The 13,225-nt window shown below is 37.6% G+C and overlaps 1 protein-coding gene across 6 annotated transcripts in view; it reads left to right on the forward strand.

Annotated features, from left to right (window-relative positions):
* LOC126184790 (band 7 protein AGAP004871-like) overlaps positions 1-13,225 on the forward strand; it is a 489,046-nt gene that overhangs the window by 453,810 nt on the left and 22,011 nt on the right. For 5 of the 6 annotated variants that reach the window (XM_049927367.1, XM_049927368.1, XM_049927366.1 and 2 more), the window contains 2 exons: positions 4,753-4,908; positions 12,390-12,487. In XM_049927367.1, coding sequence (XP_049783324.1) covers positions 4,753-4,908; positions 12,390-12,487 — 254 coding nt within the window. Of the gene's footprint in view, positions 1-4,752; positions 4,909-10,776; positions 10,875-12,389; positions 12,488-13,225 lie in introns of all 6 variants that reach the window. The other variant, XM_049927364.1, reaches the window with a different exon arrangement.

Raw genomic sequence — 13,225 nt, forward strand, 5'->3', positions numbered from 1 at the left:
GTCCTAGATTATTTTTTTCAGTTATGAAGGAAATATCCAGTAAGAAAAGCAGTGCAAACCTGATGCAGAATATGTACGTTCTGTCAATAGTACCAAGGCTCTCTGTTCAAAGTGTCTTGCTATTTCTTTTTTTGTTTTTGTGCTAAATCAAACAGCCATTATTTTTTCTGAGGGCGTGCAGCTCTGCTGTATGCTTAAATTATGACGACATCCTCTTTCGTAAAATATTCTAGAGGTAAAATAGACCCTATTCAGATTTCTGGGTGGGGACTACTGAGGAGGGTGTTGTCATCAGGAAAACCAAAACTGGAATTCTATGGATTACTATGTGGAATGTCCGATCCTTTAATTGGGCAGCATGAACGAGACTTTTGGTCAGGTGAGTACAGGGCTATAAACACAAAATCAAATCTAGGGGTAGGTCTAATAATGAATGAGAAAATAGGAATGTGTGTAAGCTACTATTAACAGCATAGTAAATGTATTATCATAGCCAAGATAGACACAAAGCCAACAAACACCACAGCAGTACAATTTTTTATGCCCACTAGCTCTGCAGATGATAAAGAGTTTGCAAATAATGTACGATAAGATAAGAGACTGTGCAGATAGTTTAGAGAGATGAAAATTTGTGGTGGGAGACTGGAATTTGATAGTAAGAAAAGAAAGAGAAGGAAAAATACTAGAAGAGTACAAAGTGGGAGAAAGGAATTAAAGAGGAAGCCACCTGGTAAAACTTTGCACACAGCATAATTCAGTCATCACTAACACTTGGTTTAAGAATCATGAAGGAAGGCTTAATATCTGGAAGAGATCTGGAGACACTGAAATATTGCACATTGACTATACACTGCAGTGACAAAAGTCATGGGATACCTCCTAATATTGTGTTGGACCTCCTTTTGCCTAGAATAGTGCAGCAACTTAACACGGCATGGACTCAACAAGTCATTGGAAGTCCCCTGCAGAAATATTGAGTCGTACTGCCTCTGTAGGCATCCACAATTGAGAAAGTGTTGCCAGTGCAGGATTTTGTGCACGAACTGTTCTCTCAATTATTTCCCATAAATGTTCAATGGAATTCATGTCAAATGATCTGCATGGCCAAATCATTTGTTCAAATTGTCCAGAATGTTTTTCAAACCAATTGAAAACAATTGTGGCCCGGTGACGTGGCACATTGTTGTTTGAGAACATGAAGTTCGTGAATGGCTGCAAATAGTCTCCATATAACTGAACAAAACCCATTTCTAGTCAATGACTTGTTCAGCTGAACAAGTGGACCCAGTCCATTCCATGTAAACCCAGCCCACACCATTATGGAGCCACCACCAGCTTGCACAGTGTCTTGGTGACAAATTGGGTACATGGGGTCTGTGCCACATTTGGAATCTATCATCAGTTCTTACCAACTGAAACTGGACTCATCTGACTAGGCCACAGTTTTTCAGTCATCTAGGGTCCAACCAATATGGTTACAAGCCCAGGAGAGGCGGTCTGGGGCACATCGTGATTTTAGCAAAGGCACTCACTTCGGTCGTCTGCTGCCGTAATCCGTTAATGCCATATTTCACAGCACACTCATAACTGATATGTTTGTTCTACATCCCACATTTATTTCTGTGGTTATTTCATGCAGTGTTGGCTATGCGTTGGACTAACAACCCTATGCAAACACCACCGCTGTTCTCGGTCGTTAAGTGAAGGCCATCATCCACTGTGTTGTCCGTGGTGAAAAGTAGTGACTGAAATTTGGTATTCTCAGTACACTGTGGATTACAGAATATTGAATTCCCTAATGATATCCGAAGTGGAATATCCCTTGTGTTTAGCTCCACCTACCATTCTGTGTTCAAAGTCTGTTAATTCCCTTCGTGTTGACAATATACTGCCATCTGTGTATGTGCATATCACTATCCCATGACTTTTGTCACCTCAGTGTATAATATTAAGCCAGAGAGTTTGGACCCAGATTTTGAACTGTAAGACATTTACGGGAGCAGATGTGGACTCTTACCATAATTTATTGATTACAAGCTGTAGATTAAAACAGAGGAAACTGCTAGTAGGAAGGAAAGTAAGGAGATGGGACATGGATAAGTTAAAAGAATGAGAGGTGGTTTAGAGTTTCAGAGGGAGCATTAGGCAATTATTGACTGAAACAAGGAAAGGAATACAGAAGAAGATGAATGGGTAACTTTGAGAGATGAAATAGTGGAGGCAGGAGAGGATTAAGTAATTAAAAAACATGGAATTGTATCACTGAACAGCACAGTAGTTACTGAATTTAACTGATGAAAGGATAAAATACAAAAATGCAGCAAATGAAGCAAGAAAAGGGGAATAGGGGAATTTAAAAACATGAGACTGACTAGAAATGCAAAATGGCTAAGCAGGAATGAGTAGAGGACAAATGTAAAGCTATAGAAGAATATATAATTAGGGGAAAGATACATACTCTACAGGGAAATTAACGAGACATTTGAAGGAAAGAAAAGCAACTCTATGAACATCAAGAGCTCTAGTGGAAAATCAGTTCTAAGCTAAGAAGCTGAAAGGTGGAAGGAGTTTATAGAAGGGCTGTACAAGGGAAATGTACTTAAAGGCATTTTATAGAATGAGAAGAAGACATATATGAAGGTGAGATAGGAGCTATGACACTGCAAGAAGAATTTCACAGAGTCATAACTACTGATACCCTTTGGAGAACCAGCCATAACAAACTATTCCACCTGGTATTCAAGATGTATGAGAAGTGTGTGATACCCTCAGACATTCAAGAAGAATGAAATAATTCTAATTCCAAAGAAAGCAGGTGCTGCAGGTGTGAATATTACCAAAATATCAGTTTAGTAAGTCATGGTTGCAAAATACTAACTACAATTATTTACAGAAGAATGGAAAAATGGTAGAAGCTAGTCTTGGGGAAGGTTAGTTTGGGTTCCGAAGAAATATAGGAACATGTGAGGCAGTACTTGATCCTTTGAGTTCTCTTAAAAGGAAAGGCAAACCTCCATTTCTAGCGTTTTTAGATTTGGGAAAGCTTTTAACAATGTCGACTGGAATACACCCTTTGAAAATTTGAAGGTGTCAGGGGTAAAATACAGTGAGCAAACGCTTATATAAAACTTATACAGAAACCAGACGGCAGTCACAAAGGGCAAGAAACATGAAAGGTTAGCAGTGGTTGAGAAGGGAGTGAGAGAGGATTGTAGCATATCCCCGATGCTGTTCAATTGCTACATTGAGCAATAAAAGAAAAATTTGGAAAAGGAATTAAAGTTTACAGAAAAGAAATGAAAACTTTGAGGTTTTCTGACAACATTGTAATTCTATATGAAGATGGTATCTGTTCTTTCTGCGATGAGTAATGAGTATAGCGGGCAGGGGCACTACAAATGTAGTGTGTGGACAGTAAGTTGGGAATGTGGATCTCACGAGGAGCATGCCAGAGATAAGTCCCTGCAGTCGCACCATCCTCTGTGTCCTCAGTGGCTCAGGTGGATCTGCCATGTAAGCAGGAGATCCTGGGTTTGAGTCCCGGTCAGTGCACACATTTTAAACTGTCCCTGTTGATATTTATCAATGCCTATAAGCAGCTAAAGGTCTGGATTTCATTGTAATTACATTGTAATTCTGTCAGAGATGGCAGTGAAGTTGGAAGGGTAGTTGAATGGAATGGACAGTGTCTCTATGGGAGGGTATGAGATGAATACCAACAAAAGTAAAAAGGGTAATGGAATGTAGTCAAATTAAATCAGATGATACTGGGGGAATTGGATTAGGAAATGTGACACTAAAAGTAGTAGATGGGTTTTGCTATTTGAGTAGTAAAATAACTGACGATGGCTGAAGCAGAGAGGATGTAAAATGTAGACTGGCAGTGACAAGAAATGCATTTCTGAAGAAGAGAAATTTGTCAACATCTGTTATAGGCTAAGTGTTAGGAAGTATTTTTCTGAAGGTATTTGTCTGGAGTGTAGTCTTGTATGGAAGTGAAACATGGACAATAAACAATTTACACAAGGAGAGAATAGAAGCTTTTGACATGCGGTGCTACATATGAATGCTGAAGATTAGATTGTAAATAGTGTAGCCAATGGGGAGCTACTGAATATAATTGATGAGAAAAAAATTGTGGCACAATTTGACTAAAAGAAGGGATCTATTGTAGGATATATCTTAACACACCAAGGGATCCCCAATGTAATATTGGAGGGAAGTGTGTGGAATAAAACTATAGAGAGAAACCAAAAGATGAATACAGTAAGCTGGTTCAAAAGGATGTATGTTGCAGTAGCTATTTGCAGATGAAGAGGATTTCACAGAACAGAGCACTACGGAAAGCTGCATCAAACCAGTCTTTGGACTGAAGACGACGATGACAACAATGACAACGGCAACAAAAACATCTAAATCAAATATTGGTGACTCTTCTGTAACAACACTCTTTCATAACCTTCCAATGATATCAATAGTGTTGATGGTGCATTAATTATCTATAGTTTTTCAGTTGTGTTACTCTCGTAGAATTTTCTAAGTTAAGTGGTAGTATAAACTGTTCTTTTGTATTTAATTTCTTAAATGAAGTAAGAAGTCACTGCTGTCTTTTAATTTTTTTACAAATTGTTCATGGAACTAAAGTTTACTGTTTCCTACTGTGTACTGAATAAGAATATTGTAAATAAACTAAGGTCGACAGATTATTTTCATTTAAATAACAAAGGGTTATGAATGCTCTTAAATTTTTAGGTGGTCCAGGAGTACGAACGCGCTGTTATCTTCCGCTTGGGAAGACTTCGTAAGGGGGGAGCCCGTGGTCCGGGAATTTTTTTTGTCTTACCGTGCATTGATACGTACTGCAAAGTAGATCTACGGACTGTTTCATTTGATGTTCCTCCACAAGAGGTATGTTAAATATAGAGCTAACAAATAATAGTATTTATAAGGAAAGCTAATGTGAGCAAAGTAAGTAGCATAACACAGTGTATGTCTGTAGTTAAGATGAAGCCTGATACTCTGTATTTCGATTTGGTGCTGATATGGTCCCATTTCCCTAGTTATTCAGAGCAGAAGTGATTTCTATCAACAGAATTTTCAGTATTTTTCAGGGATGTTGGCTGAGTGTTGTTGTAAAACCAGCTCATAGTCTCTGGTGGTTTATTCCTGAGAAACTACATTTTTAAATACTTTAAATGAGCTACCTTTCTGTATGGCTATACAACACTTGTTTCATAGTTCACACTAGACCATATTTGCTTCAGTTCATTTAGTACTTTTGTACTTCTCAGTTGCTGCAGGCAAAACCTTTGCACACTGTTTCATTGCAGGTGTACCCTGATCATTTCAGTTATCAAATACAATACATCGGACTTCATCTTCTGAAGTTCAGGAGTTTGCAACTGAGACTTACACGGACTACGTATTACCATTCTTACACTTACTGAAAGTATATGTCACCACCTAGAACACCCGAGGATTTACGACAAACGAGAACATATCATTTAACTTGGTCACGATGACAGTGCCCACATCGTGAAACACCTGCTTTAAAGAGCAATCCAGGTTGTTTGGTAATTTTGTTCTAGACCTGCTCTGTAATTTACACATATCAAAACTTCATAAATAATTTTTCTCAATAATTTCTCAGTCTTGGAAGGACAGTCAGTGACTGGAACCTTGGTTTTTGTAAGGGAGGGTGAAGGGTGGGGAGGTGGGTGGCTGGTGGCAGTGGCAGCACGTCACATATTGTTCTGTGAGTGCAGTGTATCTGTAAAATTGTGGCATTTCTAACCACATATTTGTTACAAAACACAATTAATTGGTAAAGTTTTAAAGTGGTCCAGCAAAGTGAGCTCTTGTTTTCAAGGAGATCTCATTGAGTGTATTAAAATTTTATTTTGGGGCCAATAGTTTCTTGAATAAGTTAAGTTTTCTGTTTCCCTACTGCACTGTCATCGGTGTTAACATACCGATAACAACATCTGTTTGTCAGTGGTAGTAATGTGAATGTTTGGAAAAAAATATGTCAATTATGTTTCTGGGAGAAAATTTAAACTAAAACACTAATTGAGGAAAACATGTTATTTCAAAGAATAAAACATACTGTAAGAAGTAAGTTAACACAAAAAAAATTTATTTATGAACAGTAGACATAAGGGGTATCAATGAAATTTTACTGATTCCTTTCACTGAAACATGGGAACAGTGGGCTTTTATGTAAAGAAATTTATTCCTCGTGTAGACCTTCAGTGTGTGATGTGATATGATGTGTTCGTGAAAGCAGGGGAAATATGACCTTTTGTTTTACAAAATGTAGAACAGTAAGAAATTCAGTCTAGAGCTGGTGTTGTCCATATGCCAGCATTTTTATTTATGAACTGAAATTGGAATAAAGTGACCATTTCGAGAGCAATTTTGATATGCACAATTTTTACAGAATTGTCTGATTGCACTGCTTTTTAAATAGAATTACCAGTTTTGGCTATATGGTAGCCATCTTCAGAGCCTGCAATAGAAGTAAAAGAAGGTACAGTAATAAATAATACATTTATAGATTAAAAAAATATGACAAAACTTATAATAAAAACAATGTACCTCTCATTCTGCTGCACCACAAGTCATAACATGCAAAAATAACATGTCAAAACTGCTATGCAGCCATCAACTAGTAATGCACTGAGGTGACAGAAGTCATGAGATACCTCCTAATATTGTGTCGGACCTCCTTTTGCTTGGCATTGTGTAGCAACTGATGTGGAATTTATGCAATAAGTCATTGGAAGTCTCCTTCAGAAATATTGTGTTATGCGGCCTCTGTAGCTGTCTGTAATTGTGAAAGTGTTGCCAGTTCGTGACCCGTAGATGTTGAAGGAGATTCGTGTAGGGTTATCTGGTCAAATTATTCGCTTGCATTGTCCAGAATATTCTTCAAACCAATTACAAAAGATTGTGGCTTGGTGACATGGTGAATTGTCATCCGTAAGCCAGCATCAGGGGTGGCAGCTGGGTGTCATGGTGGGCCACAAAGGTTGGCAGTTTGTGGTGGATGCTGATGGGGAGCAGCTGACTCATCATGGAAATCAGTTGCACCTGTGCCCTGTCGGGGCACCGCAACTGCGGCCTTCCGGTCAGCTGAGAGCCAGGGTTGATCGTGACGTTGTTTTAGGGGTGGGCTCTTGCTTGCAGTAGTGAACCTTTCCGTTTTGCCCCCTGCACTCCCTCCACCATCCCTCAATTGCCTGCAGCCTCACTACCCAGTGAGTCTTACACCTCCACCTGCTGAGGTGGAGCCCATAAATTTCGACCTGTATCCATCCCCTTCTGCCTCCTCTCACTTGTCATCTTGGAGGGGGACGTGTCCCCGCTGACACTGGTGGGCCCACCGTTGCTGCAACGTCAATCATTCCACCCTCCTGGTGGGGCCAGAAGCGTCGACATTTCTTCCTCTGGTGGTCAGTCTGCTGTCAAGTTCTCTGGCACCATCCCAGGCTCTGCACTGGAGGATGTGGCCTAAGAATGGCCATTTTTGGCCGTTGCCTTTTCAGGTGAGGGAGGGATTTAGTATCCCCGCCAGAAGAAATCGCGATGGAGGCAGATGAGATGGGATGGATGGAGCAGTGTAGTAGTCTAGGAACTTGCCATGGAGGGCCCACATATCGTATAATAGGGACAGTCCTACTGACCGAAGTGTTTATTGGTGGTGTTAGTAAGTGAAGCAGGCAACGTTCACTCTGCACCTAACTACTGCGGACCTCTGCTTGTGTTTCATGCCGAGTGCTACTGTTGTGTGCTTAGTTGTTTACTGTCTGTGCCCGCCACTGTCTGAGATTATTGCTATGCAAATCTCTGCATGTATTTGGACACACTGCTTGCCATAGACTACATCACATGGCGAGTTTTTTTTCTCTGTCAGGGTTCCATTACCCAGTTGCTATTGAGCCATCGTTGGCCTGTGAAGTAACTGCACTAACAGCAAGAGTACCGGTATTGTCACACCTGTTCAGATGCTAAACAAACTTAAAAAAGGGTCACACTAAAATATATAACATCTAAAAAAAAGCAAGCTGAATTAAGGCTTCATAGCTTGAGTCCCAGGAATGAGATCTTCTGTTCTCAGCAGGTGGGAAGAATCTTCAACATAAAATTCAAAAAAGGGTCACACTAAAATATATAACATCTAAAAAAAAGCAAGCTGAATTAAGGCTTCATAGCTTGAGTCCCAGGAATGAGATCTTCTGTTCTCAGCAGGTGGGAAGAATCTTCAACATAAAATTCCAAAAATTTGCTGTGAACAGAATTATGTTACATGTTAGTTCTTGCAGCACGTGGATAGAAAACACATCTGTAAATAACTCAAAATAGTTTGAAAGGCCTATGTATTGGAGCAAAATGCAGAAATTTAATCTCTAGAAATTCAGTGAACCTATGGAACATAATTCAAATATACAAATAAAATACTTCTGTGCACATGTGAGTGACAAGATAAAAGTAAATTATTTTGATTTTTAACAAAATATCTTCATGAGACAGACAATCATGCATCCTCCCTTTGCTCCTACTGCTCCCCTCCCCCTGTGCAACTCATCATTTACAGATTTGTCATAGAATTAGTCGCAACATTTTGGCTGAACAGGGCAAGGTGTAATCCATGGATTTCATTTATTTTATCAGCAGCATTGCAATAATCAACAGGCACAATTACTCTTGTTATTTTGGAGCAGCAGGACTTGCATCTCTATCTGACCATTCTCGTTCAAATGTTCATATTTATCTGTGAATCACTTGAAGTGGATTCGAATTGTAGTTCCTTATTTAGCCACAGAGCTTTCTTCACTCGTCCTTGTCCAACTGTGCTAGTGTTTTGTCTTAAATGGCCTCAGTCAGATGTTAACCCCCAGATACCCCTGAGTGTTCCTCCTCCTGCCCCTTCCCCCAACTCCCACTCTGCAGGTCCCAATACAGTACATCCCTGAAATGAGAGCTCAGGAAAAACTGCAATTCATTGGCTTTCTCCCAATGATTGGACATTTCATACTGGCTACTGTATCTTTTTTCATAAAGATTATGTGAATAATACAATGAGTAATTAATTGCTGTTAATTTTTATATATGTTTTCACATGTTAAATATTTGTGTTGAATATATCATTGATGAAAATTATGTCAGTGTAAATCAAAACCATATCTTTTTCATGAGGGTTACAATAACATTTTTTGTCTTCAAGATGTGAACATTTTACTATATGAGTGATCAGTACATACGTTCTTCCAGGTGCTTTGAGGCTGTGGCTGTAGCTGTTAGTTGTGTATAGGATGGTCGTATGGAAAGATATAGGTGTTCTGCTGCGTGCTATACGAGATTGGAATAAAAGAGAATTGTGAAGGTGGTTCGATGAACCCTCTGACAGGCACTTAAATGTGATTTGCAGAGTATCCATGTAGATGTAGACATAGATGTAGATGGTCTTTTGTCATTGCAATATTTGAAATAATACTTAAAAAATAGGAAGACTGTTTACTGTAAACAGATTTTTTTTAAAGATAATTGTGATTTCTGTACCATTAAAAGAACTTCTGCTGCTGAAACTGAAACCTATACAAATACTTTTTCTTTGCATTATAGGTTTGGTCAGTGCTGTACTGCAGAAATATCAATTTCTGCAGTCATACCGAATATCGTTAGTATCCGCAACACTTTTTTAGATTTCAGGCCCTGATAATGGTATATTAGATATTGTTTTATTCATATCAAAAGTTGTCATACTTAAGCATTGTCTTTTGCCTATTTCTCCAACTTTTTTAAATTTTTTGTTGTGAATTTTTGCTGTTGTATGTGCTACTTTTGAGTAATTCAGTTCTGAATTGACCTTATTTAATTGTGTTATTAGATTAAATTATGAAACGAGAGGGACACATATGTTAAGCATTATGTTTAATCAGAACTGTACTGCAGAGCTAATGCTACCATTCCTGGAGGTACATTTACTCGAAAGCTAATTACACAGTAATATGAAAATATCAGCCAAATGCTTTTTGCTACAGCTTGGAAATGAGGAACAGGAAGGTTCAAACAAAATTTTAAAATGTAAGAGAAAACAACATGAGAATAAAATATTCTTTTTAAATACAGTGTATGGAGGAGGGGGTATACATATGTAATACATAGTAGCAAACTGTGTTTTATCACCACTAATGATGTATCTTCATCTCATGAAAATTAACTGCCCACATATACCTAATTCTCCTGAATAATAAGAGCAGTTTTTGGCATCCATCTTGCATAGAAATTGAAATTTACCATGAATATTAAAATGAAAAATGAAGTTCATTGGAAGATAAAAGGAAATGGCTACCAATTTCACCTTTCCTTTTTAAATTATTCAGCTTCATATTTATATTGTATATGCTATAGACAAGAATGCACTGTAGGAAGTTACTTACAATTAGTGTTAGGCATGTACAACAGATTGTTGCAGTAATGTATGAACACATTCTTCACTTGATTTCAAAAACTGAAGAGGGAAAGGAATGTTCAGTATGAGACAGAGTAGTTTAAAGCATCTCTCTCCCATCCTTTTCATGTCTTACCCATACCTCATTCCCCCTCCCCCTCCCCCTCCCTCCCCCCTCCTCTCTCTCTCTCTCTCTCTCTCTCTCTCTCTCTCTCTCTCTCTCTCTCTCTCTCTCTATCCACCCCCTTTTTTTCACTTTTCTCTGTTTGTTGTGGGTGGTTTTCCCCCCTTCCAGAAGATGCTATTATAGAAATGGATTTCAGGTGCTGTCACGTGACTCAGTCACAGTCAATGTAGATGCTGTTGTATTCTACCGTGTCAGCAGTCCAACAATGGCCACCAACAATGTTGAAGATTACAGGTATCCTTAGGAAAGCATCTTGGAACACATTTACTGTGAATTATTATATATTTGATCAACTCATTTTTAATAGCTACATTAATGCTTTTTAAGCTTCTTTAGTTTATTTTTGGTTGCATAATTTTGTATTTACAATCAGATTGGTCTAAAGATCACACCAGGTGTCACTTCTACTATGACACTATGTTCCTTCTGTAGTTTGAAGCCTGTAGTCACTGATTTGTTTGCATCACAGCCTAATCCTGGGAATCATCAGCATTTTGGCATGCATACTTTTCAGTTGGTATTTAAATTCTTGTCAGCACTGGTAAATGATACAGTATTTTGGTTTGTGATGAGGCTTTCATGACACATTCCTCACGGTGCTCATGCATGTGTGCACACCTCTTAAGTTGTGTAAGAATATATACAGATAGGGCTGTGGGAGATGAGTATTTTCGTGCGCAAATTTTTAATATTGCACCAGATGAAGGGGGTTCATATAGAGATACTAAAAAAGAAGATTTGGAGAAATTATAGCTTCAATTTTAGGTTAGAATTTATGACTGCACTAGAGATTTCTGAATCTTTCATTCCCAACAGAAATTTTAGGGGAAGAATGTAACATCAATTGTTATCAGAAATTCTTATCAAATTAAAAGACATTAAGGAATTGTGTGGCATCTTTATTACAGAAGTGCTTAAGTTCCGTGAATACATCAGTTCATGGAATAAGTTGTAGTATCATCACTCTAGCCACTATTGCAAATGAACAAAGAATGTGCTTTTGTTCTATGAAAACACATTTTTCTGAACTAATTTTATGAAGCAGCTGTCATACAAGTAAGGTAGAAGTGTATGACAGAGCGTAATATATTTGCTATCATTTACTACAATGAGTGTAGGGAATATACAACATATAATTTGGAATCTAGTTTGTTTTAGTGTTGTTCTATGGAATGTAGATCACACCTATTCTTAAACTGTAGGTAACAATTAATGGAAGTATTTTTATGCACCCATACTTCTACCCTCTTTTATATTTACAGAAACTATTAAATGGCCTGCTGAACTTAGTTGTGTTAGCGTGTGTAAAAGGATGAAAGGGCGGATTAGCACCTTAAGTTGAAATTACATTTAACAAAATTAAATTGAACTGGTACTATAGATTGAAACCAATCTGGATGCAAGTCATTGATTCATTTTCTGCATAATAACTACAATTACATTTCAGATATTTAACTGATTATTTGTTATGCAAAATAGCTTAAATGTTTATTCAAAATAATTTTTATACCATGTGTACATATGTGTGCATGAGCGAAAACTATGAAAAATTTTTGCTGTTAAGATCACCTGTCTTCATAGATAATTATAAAATTAAGTTACTAGTTTAACCTTCACTGCCACAAAAAATCATCACACAGCTGTTTGATATTTACATGTAAATATAAATGTTCAGGTTATGTTTGCTTGCTTTGCATGTTATATGCTCATGTAGTATATCTTGTAATATTCTCAAAAATGTGGGTTCAGGCACTCACCAGGGATTCAGTGACTGTCACAGTGGATGCTGTCGTCTATTATAGAGTAAATGATCCATTGAATGCCATCGTCTCAGTTAACAATTACAGGTGAGTGCCTAAAACCTATGGAAAGAGAGTACTGTGCTGAATTTAACTTGTTTTTGTTTTTGTTGTTGGTGTTGTTGTTGTGGTCTTCAGTCTGGAGACACGTTTGGCTATAGTGATTTTTGATTATGAATGCTCTCAAGATATTTCTGCATGAAACTAGAAAGTGTAGAACTTTTGATGTTTAATATTCATGCACTGTATGTTTTAGGAGTACAAGCATGCTTTTTAAACCTTTTAACTTAATAAATCAAAGTTCACATAAAAATGTTGTTGATCGGAGTGGCATTAAAATATGATAAACATTTGACAGTAGTTTTGCAAAAAGTCAGATTTTTCTGGGAAAAGACTATGAAGTTTTCCAACTGTTAAATTTATAGGATGTATGTGTAAAGTCTGTTATCAAGATAAATTCTAGTATATCTCAAGGACTGCTCCTATGTGAAGAAACATCAGTACAACTCTAAAATTTATTTCCAGTGATTGATTTCTTTTCTTTGTCAGTTTTTACTGAAAAGTACATTGCAACAAACTGAGACGGAATAGTGACCACTTCCTGTAAAACATTACATATAACCTGGGACATCTGTTATGTAGTAATGATCATATTTGGTGCTGAACAGGGAACATTTTTTCTTATGTGTCACAAACCAAGGTCGGCTGTACATTCAATCCATGTTAGTGGCACATGAAAGTACTCCAAGAGGACAGTACATCCAGATTATTGATTAAAGTAATAAC

Source organism: Schistocerca cancellata, chromosome 4 (genome assembly GCF_023864275.1).
Source record: "Schistocerca cancellata isolate TAMUIC-IGC-003103 chromosome 4, iqSchCanc2.1, whole genome shotgun sequence".
Taxonomy (NCBI): domain Eukaryota; kingdom Metazoa; phylum Arthropoda; class Insecta; order Orthoptera; family Acrididae; genus Schistocerca; species Schistocerca cancellata.